This window comes from Mustela nivalis, assembly GCF_964662115.1.
Source record: "Mustela nivalis genome assembly, chromosome: 1".
NCBI classification, from domain to species: domain Eukaryota; kingdom Metazoa; phylum Chordata; class Mammalia; order Carnivora; family Mustelidae; genus Mustela; species Mustela nivalis.
The window spans coordinates 11,046,994-11,065,948 of NC_139020.1; the positions used below are offsets into that span (position 1 = coordinate 11,046,994).

Here is an 18,955-nt window from a genome sequence, read left to right on the forward strand (position 1 = left end):
CTAGCCCTTTCCCCTCACTTTCCTGTCCTAAGTGTTGTGTAGTGACTGGGCTCTTCGTAGCCTTGACTCTTTTTCTCCTTAAAGTTCTTCATCTGGTTTCCGGTTATGACGCTGTGAAACCCAAGTCCTTCATGAGGTCAAGGTTAATTTGCAGTGTGATCTGGCCTTACCTGTGACTCTCGAAACTTACTCTAAGCCAGCCTGTTCCACTAACTATGTCCTGAATCTCTGTGGTATCAGCTAATTCTTCCTTGCTGGTACCATAGGGACCTAGTGGCTTTGTGTGTGATTTTCCCTCTCCCTCCTCTTTTCCTTTTGTTTCTTCTTAATCTAATCGACTGTACTCAGCTTTTATTTTTATTTATTTATTTATTTATTTTTAAAAGATTTTATTTATTTATTTGACAGAGAGAGATCACAGTAGACAGAGAGGCAGGCAGAGAGAGAGAGAGAGGGAAGCAGGCTCCCTGCTGAGCAGAGAGCCCGAGGCGGGACTCTATCCCAGGATCATGACCTGAGCCGAAGGCAGAGGCTTAACCCACTGAGCCACCCAGGCACCCTGTACTTAGCTTTTAAATTTTAGTTTATTTTAATATTTTATCAAGTGTTACCTCTTGATAGAGGCTTTTCCCTGATCACCCTTTAAAATAGTTCTGCCCTTTATTCCCTGTTAGCATCCTGCATATTTCCTCCATAGGAATTATTTGCGTTACTCCAGTGTTTCTCTGCCTCACTCCATCCCTGACCCTCCAGTCTGAGCCCCAGAAGGGAGGAGGTCATGACATTTCAGAAATCATTGTATGCAAATAGCTATATACTTTCTGCTTCTAGAACTATTTTTAATCAGGTTAATATATGGGAAATGAATATATGGGAAATAATTGGAAATAAGACTTTTAACTTCAGACATTGTCTTAAATTCATGGTGACCTTCTTTATTAACCAGTTAATATTTAATCTTTGATGATATAAAATGTGCAGGACTTCGGTGTAGCTAAAGCATATCTGGATGATAAACTTCTAGAAACATTTTGTGGGTAAAATTTACATTCTGTAAAATACACATGTCTTAAGTGTACACTTCAGTGACTTTTGATAAATGTATGTACCTGTATAACCTTTATCCCAGTTAAGATACAGAGATTTCCATCACCGTCCCTCTCCCCCCAAAATTCCCTTGTAGTGAGTCCTTATCCCCTGTAGGGGAAGTACTATTCTGATTTCTGGGGCTGTCAACTAATTTTGCCTCTTATTTATTTATTTATTTAAATTTTAAATCTTGCTCTTTTTTTTTTTTTTTTAAGACTTTATTTATTTGACAGACAGAGATCACAAGTAGACAGAGAGGCAGGCAGAGAGAGAGGAGGCAGGCTCCCTGCTGAGCAGAGAGCCCGATGTGGGGCTCGATCCCAGGACCTTGGGACCATGACCCGAGCCAAAGGCAGAGGCTTTAACCCACTGAGCCACCCAGGTGCCCCAATTTTGCCTCTTAAGCAAACTGCATTTAAATGGAATTATACAGTATATACTCTCTTGTGTCTGCCTGCTTGCTTTCTTCTTTCTTTCTTTCCTTTTTTAAATATTTTATTATTTGACAGAGAGAGAGATCACAAGTAGGCAGAGGCAGGCAGAGAGAGAGAGGAGGAAGCAGGCTCCCCGTTGAGCAGAAAGCCCGATGGGGGGCTCGATCCCAGGACCCCGGGATCATGACCTGAGCCGAAGGCAGAGGCTTTAACCCACTGAGCCGCCCAGGCACCCCTGCCTTCTTTCACTTAAATCATCTTTGAGGGTTTACTTTTTTTTCTCTGTGTCGTTGTATCAGTTTATCCTTTTTTGTTGTGGAGGAGTATTCCATTGTATGAATCAATCATAACTTTTTTTTTTTTTAAAGATTTATTTATTTATTTGACAGAGATCACAAGTAGGCAGAGAGGCAGGCAGAGAAAGAGGAGGTGTGGTGAAGCCGGCTCCCTGCTGAGCAGAGAGCCTGATGCGGAACTCAATCCCAGGACCCAGAAATCATGACCTGAGTGGAAGGCAGAGGCTTTAACCCACTGAGCCACGCACGTGCCCCACTTTTTTTTTTTTTTTTTAAAGCTTTTACTTATTTATTTGAGAGAGAGCAGAGATAGCACAAGCGGGTGGGCGGGTGGGGTGGAGCAGAGGGAGGGGGCGAAACAGTCTCTCCGCTGAGCTTGATCCCAGGGCCACAGGATCCTGACCTCAGCTGAAGGCAGACGCCTAACCAGCTGAGCCACCCTGGTGCTCCCTCGATCATAACTTGTTTATCCATCCATCTATTGAATATTTAGATCGTTTAATTTGGGGGCTATTATGAATAAAACTGCTAAAAACTTTCTTCTCTAAGTCTTTTTTTATGTGTGGATATGTATTTTTACTTCCCTTGGGAAATACCTAGGAATGGAATTGCTGGGTTATAGGGAGGTTTATTTTTAACTTTATAAGAAACTGTTGCCAGAAATTTATGAGATTTCCACTTGCTCTACAACCTCATCCTGATTTAGAGTTGTTGGTTGAGTTGCGGTTCTAGTGCATGTGAGATGTTATTTCATTAGTTTGCACTTCTCTGTTGACTGATCATGTTGAATACCTTTTTATGTGCTTCTTGGTCATAAATTGTCTTTTTAAGTCTTTTGCCTATTTCAAGTCTGCTTAAGTCTTTTGCATTTTTTTAAAAATTTAATTTTTTATTTATTTTTAAAAGATTTTGTTTATTTATTTGACAGAGAGAGATCACAAGTATAGGCAGAGAGGCAGGCAGAGAGAGAGAAGGGGAAGCAGGCTCCCCGCTGAGCAGAGAGCTCGATGTGGGGCTTGATCCCAGGACCCTGAGATCATGACCTGAGCCGAAGGCAGAGGCCTCAACCCACTGAGCCACCCAGGCGCCCCATCTTTTGCACTTTTTATTGCCTATATTTTATCTTATTACTAATGCTTAGTTCTTTCTATATTATAGATCCAAGCCCTTTGTTTTACAAATACCATCTCCCAGCCTGTGTTTCCAATGTTTGGACCTTCTATGAAGAATATGTTAATTGTACTTATTTCAGAATATATTAAATGTACTTATAATATATTAATTAGTATGTATTAAGTGATACGTTACTTTAAATTTAGAGGTATTTCACCTGAATCCATATTTAAGCATATTATTTGAAAACATAACATACTGTTTAGAAATAAATTCGTCTTTGTGGACATGTTATACAGTTTTACAATTTTTGCTTTACATAGTTGTCTTTTAAGTAAAAGAAGAAAAGATGGTCTTTTATGTTTACCCACATAGTGATTATTTCTGGTTTTCTTCGTTTCTCCCTGCAGATCTTAGACTCATCTGGTGTCATTTCCCTTTAGCCTGAAGAATTTGCTTTAGCATTATTTTTAGTGCAGATCTAGTGATGAATTATCTCAGATTTTGTTAACCTGAAAATATTTTTATTTTATCCTCATTTTTACAAAAAAGCTTTATTGAGATATACATAAGATAACATTCACCAATTTTATGTGTACAATTCAGTGATTTTTTAGTTTATTTACAGAGTTGTGTAATCATCACCACAATCTTATTTTTAAAGTTTTTATTTGTATTCATTAATTACCATACAGCGTATTATTAGTTTCAGGTGTACAGTTTTGTGATTCAGCACTTCCGTACAATACCCAGCGCTCATTAGGACAAGTGCCCTTCTTAACCCCATCATTTATTTCACCCCCGCCCCCACCTCTCCTCTGGTGACCATCAGTCTGTTCTCTGTAGTTAAGAGTCTGTTCCTTGGTCTCTCTCTTCCCTTCCCCTGTGATGTCTGACCACAGTCTAATTTTAGAATCTTGTATCCATTAACAGTGACTCCCTATTCCACTCTCCCCCTCTGTCACTAGGCAACCACAAATTTACTTTCTGTCTCCAGATTTGCCTCATCTGGACATTTCATATAAATGGAATCACACAATATGTGGCCTCATGTCTTTCACTTAGCATAATGTTTTTGAGGTTCCTCTGTGTTGGTGAATATATCAGTACTTCGTTCCCCTTTATCACTGAATTTGTATTCTGTTGTATGATATGCCACATTTTATGTGTCCGTTCATCAGTTGATGTAGGTTGGATTGCTATACTTCTTGGCTGTTATGATTAATGCTACTATGAACATTTGTATTCAAGTTTTTGTGTACATGTATCTTTTTATTTCTCTTGGGTAGATCGATAGTAGAATGGTTGTCATGCTCCCTTTTTGAAAATATTTTGTTTTGAGAGAGAGAATGCACCAGGTGGGGGAAGAGAGAGGAGCAGAGGGAGTTAGAGATTCTTAAGCAGTTCCATGCTCAGCTCGGAGCCCAAGTCAGGGCTTGATCTCATAACCCTGAGATCATGACCTGAGTGAAAGTAAGAGTTGGATGTTTAGCTGACTGAGTCACCCAGGTGCCCCATCATGCTGTCTTCTGAAGAATATTTTCACTGGATACTGGGATTGATTACTTAAAAAACAAACAAACAAACAAACTAAAAAACACTTAAATTCTCTTCACTGTCCTGGTCTCTGTTGAGAAGTCAGTCATTATCATAAGTTGATACTTTTCCCCTTAAAACTACTGCAAGGTGTTTCTTTTATTTCTGATTTTCAGCAATTTGATTATGACGTTTCCTCTATTTAACCTGAGGTTAAAGGCTGAGCTTCCCGGATTTATAAATTAATATTTATCACCAGACTTGGGAAATTATCAGCCTTTATTTCTTCAAATATTTTTTTCCTCATTCTGTCTTTTTCTGGGAACCAGTTAAACATATATTGGATCAGTTACTAGTGATCCTTAGTTTGCAGGAGCTCTGTACATTTTTTTTTTTTTTCAGAAAAAAATATCCCTAGGGGCACCTGGGTGGCTCGGTTGGTTGAGTGCCTTGGGCTTTGGTCATGATCCTGGGGTCCTGGGACCGAGTCCCGCGTGGGGCTCCTTGCTCAGTGTGAGTCTGTCCTCCCTCTGCATGCCACTCCCCCTGCTGTGCTCTTTCTTTCTCTCTCTCTCTTTTTCAAATAAATAAATAAAATTAAATAAAATAAAAAGAAAGAGGGGCACCTGGGTGGCTCAGTGGGCTAATCCTCTGCCTTCAGCTCAGGTCATGATCTCAGGGTCCTGGGATCAAGCCCCTCTGTTGAGCTCTCTGCTCAACAGGGAGCCTACTTCCTCCTCTTTCTTTGCCTGCTGCTCTGCATACTTGTGATCTCTCTCTCTCTTTCTGTCAAATAAAATCTTTAAAAAGAAAGAAAGAAAGAAAGAAAGAAAGAAAGAAAGAAAGAAAGAAAGAACGAAAGAATCCCTTAAAAAAAAATCCTGTTCTTTAGACTGGATAATTTCTTTTGATCTTCAAGTTTACTACCCTTTTCTTCTGCTGTCTCTAATCTCCTAGTAAGCCCATTTAGTTAATTTAAAATTTCAAAAATGATAATTTTCAGTTCTAAAATTTACATTAAAAATTGTGCATTGAAGGGGTGCCTGGGTGGCTCAGTGGGTAAAGCCTCTGCCTTCAGCTCAGGTCATGGTCTCAGGGTCCTGGGATGGAGCCTTGCATTGGGCTCCCTGCTCAGCGGGGAGCCTGCTTCCCCCACCCCCCTGCCTGCCTCTCTGCCTACTTGTGATCTCTCTCTGTCTGTCAAATAAATAAATAAAATCTTAAAAAGAATTGTCCACTGAGATCCTCCATCAGTTTAGTTATTTGGACCATGTTCCTTTAAGTCTTTGAATGTGTTTATATTGGTAGCTTTAAAGTCCTTGTTGGCTAATTTCAACATCTGTGTCATTTTGGGGTCTGTTTCTATTGACTTTTTTTTTTCTTTACTCTTTGAAAATAGATCACATTGTTCCTGTTTCTGTGACTGTCTAATAATTTTTTACTACATGTTAGACATTGTGGGTGATACATTATAGACACTCAGTTCCGTTATCATCTTCTGAGGGCTGTCAGTTCTTGTTCTAATAGATGGATAAAATGCTGGCTGACCACCTTTAACTTGTAGACCCTTGGTGTTACACCTTGTTAGAGTAATGCCAAGGTGTTTACTGATCTCTGACTTGGTGGAACTCAAGCTCTAAAGTATCTTGTAGTGAGTGCAGGGGAACTCTGCTTAGTTCATTTAGCCTTCCTGCTATTTTTTTTTTTTTCTTTTTCTGCTGAGTTTCTTGCAGTTTCCTCCATGGGTGTCCTGTTTGGGGGCATTAGGTATTTAAAGAGAGTTTATATTAAAGCGTTTGGGGCTCCTTCCTGTAACTCCCCCCTTTCCAAAATTTCCTCTCTCAGTTCCCAATTGCTCCAATAATTCTGAACTCTTATACCTCAAACCAAAAAGGCTGTGGCATTTTTGGTCAAGTTTTAGCCACGGTGTACCACAGAGACTCACCTGGGCTTGGAGTGGGAGACTAGGGGTTCTTCAGAGGAAAAAGCTGTATAAGAGTGGGTCTTACTCATTGTGTTTTCTTTCAAGGGTAAATCCCCTCCAGTTTCTGTCTGCTTTTCAGCACTCTTCAATGCTTTCAAATATTTCCCTCCCCCCTTCCTTTTTGGAATTTAAGGTGTTCTTGGATCACCTCATCTGAATGTACTTTTTCTGAAAACTCCCCCAACATGTTGCACCCTTATAGTTCTTTATGCACATGATTTTTCTCCTAGTTATCAATTGCCGCATTCCTGATAACTCCAAAGCCTAGTACTTTAAAACAGCCATTTAATTATGCTTATGGTTTACTGTGGGTCGGGAGTTGGTAAAGGGCACAGCCAGGATGGCGTCTGTGCTCCATATATCTGGGGCTTCACTGGGTGAAGCCGGAAGTCTGGGTTACCAGAGGGGGCACAGTAGCTGGAACAGCAGTCTCCTAGAAGTGGCTACTCAAGCTTCTGGCAGGGGAGGCCAGCTCTTGGCTGGGAACTGTGGGCTAGAACCCCCGTACACGGTCTCCTCACAGCATTGTGACCTTGGATATTTACATGGCAACTCGGAACTCTGGTACCCGTGTTCCAGAGAACCAGCTACGAGCTGCATTGCCTTTTTCCATCTAGTCCTGGAAGTTGTATGGCAGAAGTTACGGAGCATCCGGTCTGCTGTGCTGTTGCTCAGCCGGTGTTTTACAGTGGGCCTGAATTCAAGGGGAGGGCCAGAGATCGTTTCTCAGTCAAGTGGAAGGGTCAAATAATTGGCAAACCAGCAGGCTCATTTAGTAAATAGCAGGCTCCCCCTCGTGTCCCAACAGTCCTACCTACATGTCAGTAGGTAGTCCTCGAAGTACTGGATTTCTCTTCTGAAGTCTAGGTTTGGACTGAAAGCAGATTTCTGTTTAAAATAAGAAAGGAAAAGATATTTCACTTCTTAAAAACATTTCCTCAGAGGGATTTTTTTTTTTTTTTGGTCTTTTTAGTGGTAGAATACAAAGTTTAATGAAAAATCCATGCCTACGGGGTGAAAATGGCAGGCTTCCTTGATAATTTCCGCTGGCCAGAATGCGAATGCATTGACTGGAGCGAGAGGCGAAACGCCGTGGCTTCTGTGGTGGCGGGCATATTGGTAAGTGGAAAAGCCAGCTCGTTGGCATGGCTGCCTCATGCTTTGCCCTGAAAATTAATGTCGATTCCTTTGGAGCATGAATACCCTTTTGGAACTGTTATTTCACTGTTACTTTGTATGAATAATTAGAGTTCCAGATACGACTGAACAAAACATGGTTTTGACTTTGTACTTTTTTTTTTTTTTAATTTTTAGGGTTTTTATTTATTTGACAGAGAGAGGGAGTACAAGTTGGCAGAGTGATAGGCAGAGGGAGAGGGCAAGCGGATTCCCCGCTGAGCAGGGAGCCGGAGTAGGACTCGATCCCAGGACCCTAGGATCACGACCCACACTGAAGGCAGTTGCTTAACCGACTGGGCCACCCAGGCGCCCCTGACTTTGTAAATTTGTTAAGCTTAGTATCTTTTCTTCAGCTTTAGTGATAATACAGTTATCATAAGCGGTAGCATTTTTAAGTCAGTGATACAATTTTTTTTTGTTTTAAAGATTTTATTTATTTATTTGAGAGGGAATGAGTGATAGAGAGCACGAGATGGGGGAGGGTCAGAGGGAGAAGCAGACTCCCTCCCCAGCAGGGAGCCCAATGCAGGACTGGGTCCCAGGACTCCGGAATCATGACCTGAGCCAAAGGCGGCCGCCCAACCAACCGAGCCACCCAGGTGCCCAATGATACAATATGTTTTAGTCCTGTAAGCTCCTCAGAGGCTCAGAATTTGGTAACCAATAGTGTGGTGTGACTCAGCAAGATTCAGGACGTGTGGACAGCAGCCTGGATGAGGCTGCGTTAGAACTGAAGCCCCGAGGTGCTCTAGGGAAGGATCGCCAGCGCCCCCTGGGCCCAGTGGCAGCTCTGATGGGGATGAGACGAAGTCTGTGGAGGAAACTCTTGCCTCATTTTCTTCCTTTTTTTCTTTTTCGACTTTTTATTATAAGACATGTTGAGCATATATAGTCAACAAAAAGAGAATGGTGTAGGGAACCCTGCTCACCCCATGTTCCTACAGCCCAGCTTCGAAACGACTCAAGGCCAGTCTTGCTTTAGCGGTCCTTCGCCCGCTCCCCGCCCTCACTGCATTTCCCAAGCAAATTGCAGGATCGATCACAGTTAAAAAAAAGTATCTCTTTCAGTATATAGTTCTATACCTGAAGTCCAGTAGGGGAAAATAATAGCCCAGAGCAGGAATTAAAGATAATTGTGATGCTTCCTTTTTTTTTTTTTTTTTAAGATTTTATTTATTTATTTGACAGAGAGAGGTCACAAGTAGGGAGAGAGGCAGGCAGAGAGAGAGGAGGAAACAGGCTCCCCGCTGAGCAGAGAGCCCGATGCGGGACTTGATCCCAGGACCCTGAGATCATGACCTGAGCCGAAGGCAGCAGCTTAACCCACTGAGCCACTCAGGTGCCCTTTTTTTTTTTTTGGCTTTTTGTGATCATCTCACCTGCACTTGATTTTTCAATGAAATTGTTTAGCAGCTTCTCCCAGTCTTTGCAGTTTAGTTTACATAGAAATGTGACATTTGGGGCTCCTGGGTGGCTCAGTCAGTTAAGCGTCTGCCTTCAGCTCAGATCACAATCCCAGGGTCTGGGGATTGAGCCCCACATTGGGCTCCCTGCTCGGGGGAAGCCTGCTTCTCCCTCTCCCACTCCCCCTGCTTATGTTCCCTCTCTCGCTATGTCTCTTTCTGTCAACAAAATAATAAAATCTTTAAAAAAAAGCCATTTTACAAATTCATGTTCAGTCAGTTATACCGTATTTAATCAAACTGCATAATCAATTAAAACTATGGAAGGCTTAAATAGTTTTGGAGACCTGACAGCTGACCCTTGGTAAGCACACAGCTCATTTGTGGACACAGAAGAGCTTAGGCCTATCAGAAAGGAATGTTTTCTAGAGAGAAGGAAACACATCAGGTAATTGGGAGCTGGTTAGCTGGAGGTTAGTTAAGCAGAGCTTCAGGGGCACCTGGGTGGCTCAGTCAATTAAGAATCCGACTTTTCATTTTGGTTCAGGTCATGATCTCAGGGTCCTGAGATCAGGCCCTGTGCTGGGCTCTGTGCTCAGCCAGAGTCTGCTTGAGTTTCTCTCTCCCTCTGTCCCTCCCCCTGCTCTTGCGCACGTGCCCTCTCTGTCTCTCTCAAATAAATAAAATCTTTTCAAAAAGAAAGAACTTAAGTGCCTGTAATTTATGGTGGGCCAAAGAAGCAGATAATTCATTTTAGAAAACAAATTTTTTATCCTGCATTGAGAGCAGAACTTCAGAATCTTACACAGATTTGACTAGGTTAAGTTCACGTCAAATGCTATCAAGAGTAGGTAAATTGAAGATTCTTATTTTTTATATTTCCACATCCAGAACTCAAACTAGAAATACCTTATGTTTCATTTACATGGTCTGGAGAAACACAGGAATATTGCAGAGCAGGTAACGTTATGCTGAACCAAGTGTTCGTGTTATTTTAGTGACTTGGGCTCTTGCACAAGTTTTTTACAGGTTGGTGGATAATGATCGACGCGGCCGTGGTGTACCCTAAGCCAGAGCAGCTGAACCATGCCTTTCACACGTGTGGCGTGTTCTCTACCTTGGCTTTCTTCATGTAAGTATGAAGGCGATTCTTAATTCAAGATCAAGATTTATCTCCAAAAGACATGTTTGCCGTATAGTTTAATGTTATCTGGAATAACTTTTTAATTTATCAATGGATTCTTTAACATGATAAATATCTATATTTTTCCCCATTTTGTGAAAAAAATTTTTTTTTATCAAGAATGAGTATTGAATTTAGTTACATATCTTTTTAGCATCTGTAAAGATGATCACATGATTTTTCTTCTTACACTCTTGTTAAACTGGTTACTGTATTTTATCTGTCCCAAGATTATTTTTTGTATTTGAATATTTCTGAATATGAGGGTGCTGCTTTTTTTTGGTAAGATTTTATTTATTTGACAAAGAGAGCACAAGCAGGGGGAGCAGCAGAGGGAGAAGGAGAAGCAGGCTTTCCACCAAGCAGGGAGCCCGAGACACCCAGGCGCCCCATAATTGATAAATATTTTTTTCTGGGTAAAAATATCATGCATCTTAAAAAAATCATTGGCATCTTGGATTTAATGAAATATGTTATAATTCTAGATTTCTTTGTAGTGGTGAATCATTCCTTGAGTATTGTAACACATGGAACTTTTAGCATGGAGTATAATTATTTTTTTTTTAATGTGTTGTTTGACTGTTTGCCAGTAGCTGGGGGAAGGGCAGAATTGGCCTCTAATGAGATTGGTTTGTGACTTTTCTTTTTTATTGTCATTTTTGGGTTTATCGGTTAAGTCTCATTTCATAAAAGATTTTGGAAACTTTCTGTGGGTATTTTGTATTAATATTAAAGACTATGTTAAAACATTAAGATTATATAATTTTCTTATACTGTGGATAGTTATAAAAGTTAAATTGTGCAGGTGCCTGGGTGGCTCAGTCTGTTTAGTGTCTGACTCTTTATTTTTGGCTCAGGTCATGATCTCAGGGTCTTGAACTTGAGCCCCCTTTTGGAGCCCATTGTGGAGCCTGCTTAGGATTCTCTGCCCTCCCTCCCCATCCTGCTCATGCCCTCTCTCTCTAAAAATAAAATATTTCAAAATTGTAGAGGATGGAACTACTTACCTCCATTAAGGATGCTGAGAAGAGGCTACATTTCTACTATGAATGCATCTTGCTCTAATAAAAATGGCAAAAGAGGCTGAGTAAAGTGTGCCTGCTTGTTATACAGAGATCAAATGTGTGACTTTGAGAAATGGATCAGGGAAAAGCACTTGACTTTTAACCAGAGGGGAACTTTAGTCTTGATTGTAACGAGAACCTTAAAATACGATGACTTACACTGAGTCACTTGCGTATGAATGTAAAATAGGCAAGGAAATCAGAAAATCGGCCCCTCTTTTGTAATCTTTGGAGACAAGTGAATAGTAATTTCTTCAAATTAAGGATGTTTTCTGGGTGTAGTTTAGGTACAGAGTCCTGTAACATTTCTGTCCACGAGGATACCTGTTAAATTAAAAGATATGTTCAGTTATTCAGATACTGACTCTAATTAGGGAATGTTTCTCTTTAAATATATGTAAATATCTGCGACTGGTTTAGTAGCACTCAAGCTCATGAGATGATTTTGTGTTGTTCCAGGATAAATGCTGTGTCCAATGCTCAGGTGCGGGGGGACAGCTATGAAAGCGGCTGCTTGGGAAGAACAGGTAAAGGCACTTTGAGTTTTAATGTGCGCTGGCAGAGGGAGATTTGTTAGCAGGAGAAGAAAGTCTCTTTATAGATCTAGTTAGGATTAGATAGATTTTTTTTTTATTAACTTGAAAAAATGTTTGGTGTTACTTAAATCCTTAACAAAGTTAAAGGTACTTCCAGAAGTACTATTTTAGTCAGGTTTTGCTGCTCATAGTCTATAAATAAAATGTTACCATTTAAGATCAGTGGCTCTTGGATTTCAGGTTGCTCCCCTGCAGAGCTTTAGGATTTAATTAATCAATTACTCAGTTTAGTCATGGAATTACTCAGAAGCTCCCCTAGTGCAGTTTGCTAGGATAGTAATTTCTCTAGCCAGCAGAAAGGTGATTCTCCTTTTTTCTCCCTCCAAGTGGGGCTAAACCCCTTTTAGTCGTTTGTTCGTTTTTTAAATCCTCATTCAGTTCATTGTTATAGCAGGTGTATGCAAATACGGGGCTGCCTTTGTATGCACGCCAGGTATTAGGGTCACAGTGTTTCTGGTGTTCCGCATTCTTGAGTCACTGCAGCAATGAATGGAATGATAAAGACTTTTCTTCATGCAGGTGCTCGAGTTTGGCTCTTCATTGGTTTCATGTTGATGTTCGGGTCACTTATTGCTTCCATGTGGATTCTTTTTGGTGCATATGTCACCCAAAGTAAGTATTTTTTTCCTCCTTTATTTCACAGAGACTCAGGTATGTCTTTTACCTTTAGCTTACTCCATCAACTCCACCGGGAGTAAAATTTAGTGTAACTGTTCACTTAGCTTGAAGATACGTAAGTTGGGGTCCTTGAGTGCAGTGGTATAGCCTGGTTGCAGAATTTAAGCCACCAACAAGACCAGGTAACTCTTGGCCATCTCTAGAGTGTCTGATTTCCTTCCTAACCCTGGGAAGCCAGGCTTTATACTGGAAGGCCCGTTTACTGAGGGTTGTAAGTGGTGAAGTGGGAAACCTGTACCGATCTCCGTCCCTTATCCGCGAATTCTAAAATCCACAAAGTGCTGCAAGTCAGGTGTTTCACAATCAGCTTGGCAGCGACATCTGACCCGAGTTGACAAGGGGCTCCTCGTGGTCTCTATTCCGTTGAGTAAGTGTTCACACGTTTTCTTGCTGGAATGTGGTTGTATTAGACTGTGGATGCTGGTCCAAACAGAGCTGGCGGCCTCTTTAATATTTATGGCCTTGTGTTAACCATTCTTAAATGTGAAAATTTTTGAATTCCAAAACATACTCACAAGGATTTCTGCTCAGGGGTGCGTACCCCAATACCATTCCACAGATGCCTCCTTTCTCCAGCTTAGTCTGGAATTTTTCAGGAATAGACACAGGGCAGGTTTTTAGGAGTAAGACAGTGTGTGTGTGTGTGTGTGTGTAGCCTTCATGCAGAAACTTCATGCTCACTCCGCTTAATGGCCTGAGCTCGCAGGGCGCTGTTCCGCGTGGCTGCTCCAGGCACCGTAGCTTTCCTCCAGGCCAGGGTCGAAAGGCAGGACCCAGGCCCAGAAGAACCCGATTATCTCCCTTCACTCCAAAGACAGGAGTCTGTTTCAGATAACACATAACACCACTTACTCACCTTCTGTCCCTCTCCCCCCAGAATCTCTTTGTCACCCTGCTTAACTGTCACCTCTCCTTGTCCTTACCCATAGCTGACCTTTTAATACTCCTGGTAGGACCCTTTCAGGTCCTTAGTTCGATCTTTGGAAACTTTGTCTTTCACTTGGTGCCAAGTAAGTCAGTATAAGTGGTTGAGTACTGCTTAAATAACGCTGCTCATCAAGTGTATCTAAAATGTGTTGTTTTAGGGGCGCCTGGCTCAGTTGGGAGGTTGTGCAGCTCTCGATCTCAGGGTTGTATGAAGCCCCACACTGGGTGAAAAGATTATTTAAAAATAAAGTGTTACTTTAGTTAATTAAAAATACTAATGGAGTACACAGTTCTAGTTTGAAGCGCATATGAAGGAAAGTACTTTTTTTTTTTTTTAAGATTTTATTTATTTATTTGACAGAGAGAGAGCACAAGCAGGGGAAGTGGCAGGCAGAGGGAGGGGGAGAACCAAGCTCCCCGCTGAGCAGAGAGCCTGATATGGGGCTTGATCTGAGAACCCTGGGATCATGACTTGAGCTGAAGGCAGACACTTAACCGACTGAGTCACCCAGGTGCATCACACAATCTAATTTTAGAGCATTTTATCACCCCCAAAAGAAACTCCTTACCATTAGCAGTCACTTCCCATTACCTTTCTCCACCAGCCCTTGGCAACCACTAATCTATTTCCCGTCTTTGTAGATTGGCTTATTTTGTATAAATGGAATCATACAGGGAAGTGTGTTTTAAGTTCACTCTATCTCTGACTCTAAGTGCTCTTACTGGAAGTTTGCTCAGTTACTTAAAGCAACAGGTGAAACTTTCTCGTTTCTGTTGGGAAAATGGGCATAAATTACCATTTCTGGAAGGCGTATGGGGAAGTATCACGTTTGTAAAGGTTGTGTACTCATTGGTTGTATTTTAATTTTTAGAGAACTAGTACACATTGAGAAATTTCTCAGTTATGGATTTCATCTTTATATTTCTACAGCAATGCTCAGTATTTTAGACTTTTCTGTTTATAAACTCTGAATACGCTTTTACTTCAGAGGGCATTTCTAACATATACTTCAGATCTTTTGCTGTACAGATCTTCTTGACCTACTACTAATCATAACAGCAGCTAGCATTTATATAGCACTTTATGGGCCAAGTACTGTTCTAAGCATGTACATGGTCTAACATTCCCCACACTCTGTGGGGTCGATGCTGTTATAATGCCCACTTTACAGATGAGGAAACTAAGGGCATACTGAGGTTAAACAATTTGCCCATGGTCACACATTTAGTCATTGGTGGAGGTGGGATTCACATCTATGGATCTGGGCTTAGACTTGGAGCTCTTGACCATGCTTGTTGTACTGTTTGCTATGGTATATAGAAAGCTAAAAATTGAAGGTTTTTTTTTCCATCAAGTCTAGTATTTTTTTTTAAGATTATTTTTTATTTATTCATTTGACAGATCACAAGTAGCAGAGAGGCAGGCGGCGGGGCGGGGGGAAAGCAGGTTCCCTGCTGAGCAGAGAACCCGATGTGGGGCTCGATCCCAGGACTCTGGGATCATGACCCGAGCCGAAGGCAGAGGCTTTAACCCACTGAGCCACCCAGGCACCCACGTCTAGTATTTTTAATGGACAGTTAAAACTCTATAAAAATTTTTTTTCTTTTCCTTTGAAGATAGTAACTGTTTCTTCCAGGGAGATTCAGTGAAAGAACATGATGATGAATTAAAATGATCCTTTGTGTATCTGTTATAATTGCACAATAAGATTCCTGAATTCATCAAAGAAAATAAGTTTACAGACTATTAAATCATCCAGAATTTAATGTGTACCTTTCTAACATTTTATATTTCTATATAGTAGGTCCGCCCCTTATCTGCAAGGGTTATGTACCAAGAACCCCCCCACGAATGCCTGAAACTGTGGATAGTATTGAATTTACTATGATTTCCCCATATATAAGGACCTATGATAAAGTTTAAGTTCTAAATTATGCACAATAAGAGATTAACCACAGTGACTAATAATAATACAGTGGAACAATTATAATAGTATACTGTAGTAGGTTATGTGACTGTGGTCTCCCTCTCAAAATCCCTTGTTATCATACCCACCCTTCTTGTCCTGGTGATGATGTGAGACGGTAACATGTCCGTGTGATGAGGTGAAGGTCGGTGAGCGCCTCAGGCATGGGGCACACTGTAGGCTACTGCTGACCTTCCCATGATACATCAGAAGGAGGATCGTCTGCTTCTGCAGGCGGTGGACCACGGATAAGCGAAGCCTCGGGAGGCGAAACCATGGATGAAGGGGAGGGCGCTGTATTGACTGTGGAAAGGAAAGGGAGAAGCGGCTGGTGTTTCCTCAGAGTTCTGGCTCAGCTGCAAGCGTAACAGTTACTTCAGACGAGAAAACTATGAATTTCACTGTCTTTTATCCAGAGTGAGAACAGTCCTTTGTGTTGGGGGAGAACTAGACTGACATTTTCTTCCTTCAGTTTCATGACAGATTTCTTAGCATTCATGCATAATAGCCGTAGTTTCTAACATGCAGAGCGTGTCCTTATGAGGGGCACGGATGCTTTGTCACCGCCGTTTGCCTTGTGTAATCTTCTAATGCGTGTTCCTTTGTGCAGATACCGATGTTTATCCAGGACTAGCTGTGTTTTTTCAAAATGCACTTATATTTTTTAGGTAAGTTGCCTAATCTTTCTTTCTTTCTTCCCTCCTTCCTTCCTTCCTCCCTTCCTTTTGCCGGGGGAGCAAAATGGTGGTCTTGTTAAAGCGTGGGGACAGGGCCCGTGAGCAGAAAGAGTTCCTGCCCGTTGCTTAATTTCTTCATACCTGAAACATTCACAGAAGTGTCACTTCCTTCTAAGAGCGGCATATAGAATGTATAAATCCTTTGAATTAATTACAGTATAACTTCTTTGAAGAGGTGAAAATTCTACTATTATATAAGGACAGACAAAAACCATTTAATTGGGGCCCTGCTATGAGCCAAGAGCTCAGCTGGATGCTTTATGTATGTTCCCTTTTCAATTCTTGTATAATTGTCTTAAGTACTGACTACTTACGAGGTTGGTGGTGTTCCTGTCTTATAGATGAGGAAATAAGGCTCAGAGCCTACTTAAGGGCAAGTAATTGCAGAGCTGGGGCTTGAACTCAGACTACTTCCATAGTCTGTTAAAAGACCGTATTGCGCACCTTTATTAAGAAAAAAACAGAAAAACCAGGATTAGTACATATTATGCATGTCATATACAAAACTTGGTTGGGAAATTGGATTTTTTATTATGTTTTTAAAGATTTATTTATTTATTTGACAGAGAGAGAGATCACAAGTAGGCAGAGAGGCAGGCAGAGAGAGAGAGGAGGAAGCAGTCTCCCCGCCGAGCAGAGAGCCCGATGTGGGGCTCGATCCCAGGACCCTGAGATCATGACCTGAGCTGAAGGCAGAGGCTTAACCCACTGAGCCACCCAGGCACGCTAATTATGTTTTTAAGAAAACTAAAAAGTAAATATAAAACTAAAACAATGTTAGAAGTATTTCTTAGGGGCGAGTCTTCTGAAAAAGAAGAAAAAGAAAAACCCTAAAATGAAGCCCATGGGGTGCCTGGGTAGCTCAGTTGGGTAAGCATTCGGCTCTTGATCTCAGCTCTGGTCATGATCTCAGGGTCATGAGTTTGTGCCCTACATTGGAGCCTCCTAATAAAAAAAATATGAAGCTCATATCCTATGCTTTTCAGAATGAATGTCTTTTAATGTAAAGAGAAGTATTTTAGCCATCTACTTGTAAATGTATACCCCCACAACCTCAGAAAATTATTAAGATCTAAGCCTTGAAGAACTTGGTTTCCTTCACTGTTTTTAAGCAGTCTGATTATGGTGCTCACTCACGTACTGTGATGTAGTTTTCTGCGTGTTCATTGTCTTCGGGGTTCATTGAGTTTCTTGGATCTTTGTGTTTAGTTTTCATCAAATTTGGAATCTTTTCGCCATTATTTCTTCAAAGCTCTTCTCTGTTCATCCCCCTGTCCTTGGAGTCTAAGCACATCTACACGGGGCTGCTTGAGTCATCCCATACCCCCAAGTGCTTCGTCCTTTTTTGTTTTTGTTTTCTCTCTCTGTTTCATTTGGGATACTTGCTTTGTTATATTTAAAGTCACTTGTCTCTTCTGCAATGTCCATTCTCCCGTCCAGCATACCTGTTGTCTCAGACATGTGCGTTTATCTCTGTTTGCGGGATTTTCCTTATTTCTCCTTAGCATGGTCATGCCCTCCTCTGCCTTCTTGAACATATGCTGTATGTTTATAGCCATTTCAGTGTCCCTCAAATTATGTCAGTTCTGAGTCTCTTCCTGTTGTTTCTATCTTGTCTTCATTTTGTTTGTTGTCCCCTCTCATTGTTTCTCTGCATGCAGTGGCGGGGGAGGGGGTTGTTGAATTTCTTGGCATTCCTTTAAACATTTTTGAGCTTTGTTCTGGGTGCACCTAGGTCGCTTGGAAACAGCCTGATCCTTCTGAGTCTTGCCTGGAAAGCTTGGAGGGCGGAGGCCGAGAAGCCCTAGTTTAGGACCAGTGCGCCCCCTTACTAAGGTGGTGCCCTTCCCACACTGTGGGTCCTGAGGCTTCGTCCCACTCTGCTAGGGAGACTGTGAAGTCTTCCCAGCCCTGTGACAGCTCTGGGAGTTGTTCCTTCCCTTTCCTTGGGTCGTTTCTCAGCATTCATCTGCTGATCAGTACTCAGCAGAAGACTCACGGGGAGCTCCTGGGCGTCTCCTGCGCCCCCTCTCTAGCTGTCTGTTCTCTTCCCCACAAACTCCAGCCCCTTCCCTGAACCCTCAGCTCTGTTCCTTCCGTTTAGGGGGACCACTGGGCTCTGCCCTCTCCCTGCGCCATGGCCTGGACGCGCGTGGCTTTGAAGCTATGTGACAGTGTCTGCTGTCTTGTGATCATGTTTCTTGGGATGTGACCAACAGCCTTCTGGGGATACAATGAAGTTTTCCTGAAGACGTCTTAGGCACTGTTTCTGTTTTTGTTTTTTTTTGAAGATTTTTATTTATTTATTTATTTATTTAATGGGGAGGGGTGGAGAGAGCGAGAGTACAAGTATGGGGAGTGGCAGGCAGAGCGAAAGGGAGAAGCAGACTCCCCACTGAGCAGGGAGCCCAGTGCAGGGCTCGATCCCAGGTCTCTGGGATCATAACCCGAGCCAAAGGCAGACGCTCAACCTACTGAGCCACTCAGGTGCCCCAGGAACTGTTTAGAGATTAAATTGAAACTGAGAGTCATGAGACTGGGCAAACAGAAACCTCCCGCGTAGGAAGGCCTGTGCTGCTGTGGACTGTGCTGCGTCAGCCTCGTGCTCTGCTCCGAGCCCGGCAGGTTTGTCGGCCCGCTTGGGCCTGCTCTCTGTACCAGGGTGCGGCTCCCGCATCTCTGGCCACTGTGCCTCTGCTGCTTTGCAGCTGGCCCTCCCACCAGCACTGGCCACTCACTTTTGAAGTTTCTCAAGGTTCCGGTCCCGGC

At 42.1% G+C, this 18,955-nt stretch overlaps 1 protein-coding gene across 2 annotated transcripts in view; it reads left to right on the plus strand.

Annotated features, from left to right (window-relative positions):
* TMEM50B (transmembrane protein 50B) overlaps positions 1–18,955 on the plus strand; it is a 36,527-nt gene that overhangs the window by 15,224 nt on the left and 2,348 nt on the right. For both annotated transcript variants that reach the window (XM_082724087.1, XM_082724088.1), the window contains exons 2-6: positions 7,426–7,571; positions 10,054–10,166; positions 11,741–11,808; positions 12,397–12,489; positions 16,060–16,117. In XM_082724087.1, the coding sequence (XP_082580213.1) occupies positions 7,473–7,571; positions 10,054–10,166; positions 11,741–11,808; positions 12,397–12,489; positions 16,060–16,117 (431 nt within the window). In that variant the 5' untranslated portion in view covers positions 7,426–7,472. The remainder of the gene's footprint in view (positions 1–7,425; positions 7,572–10,053; positions 10,167–11,740; positions 11,809–12,396; positions 12,490–16,059; positions 16,118–18,955) is intronic.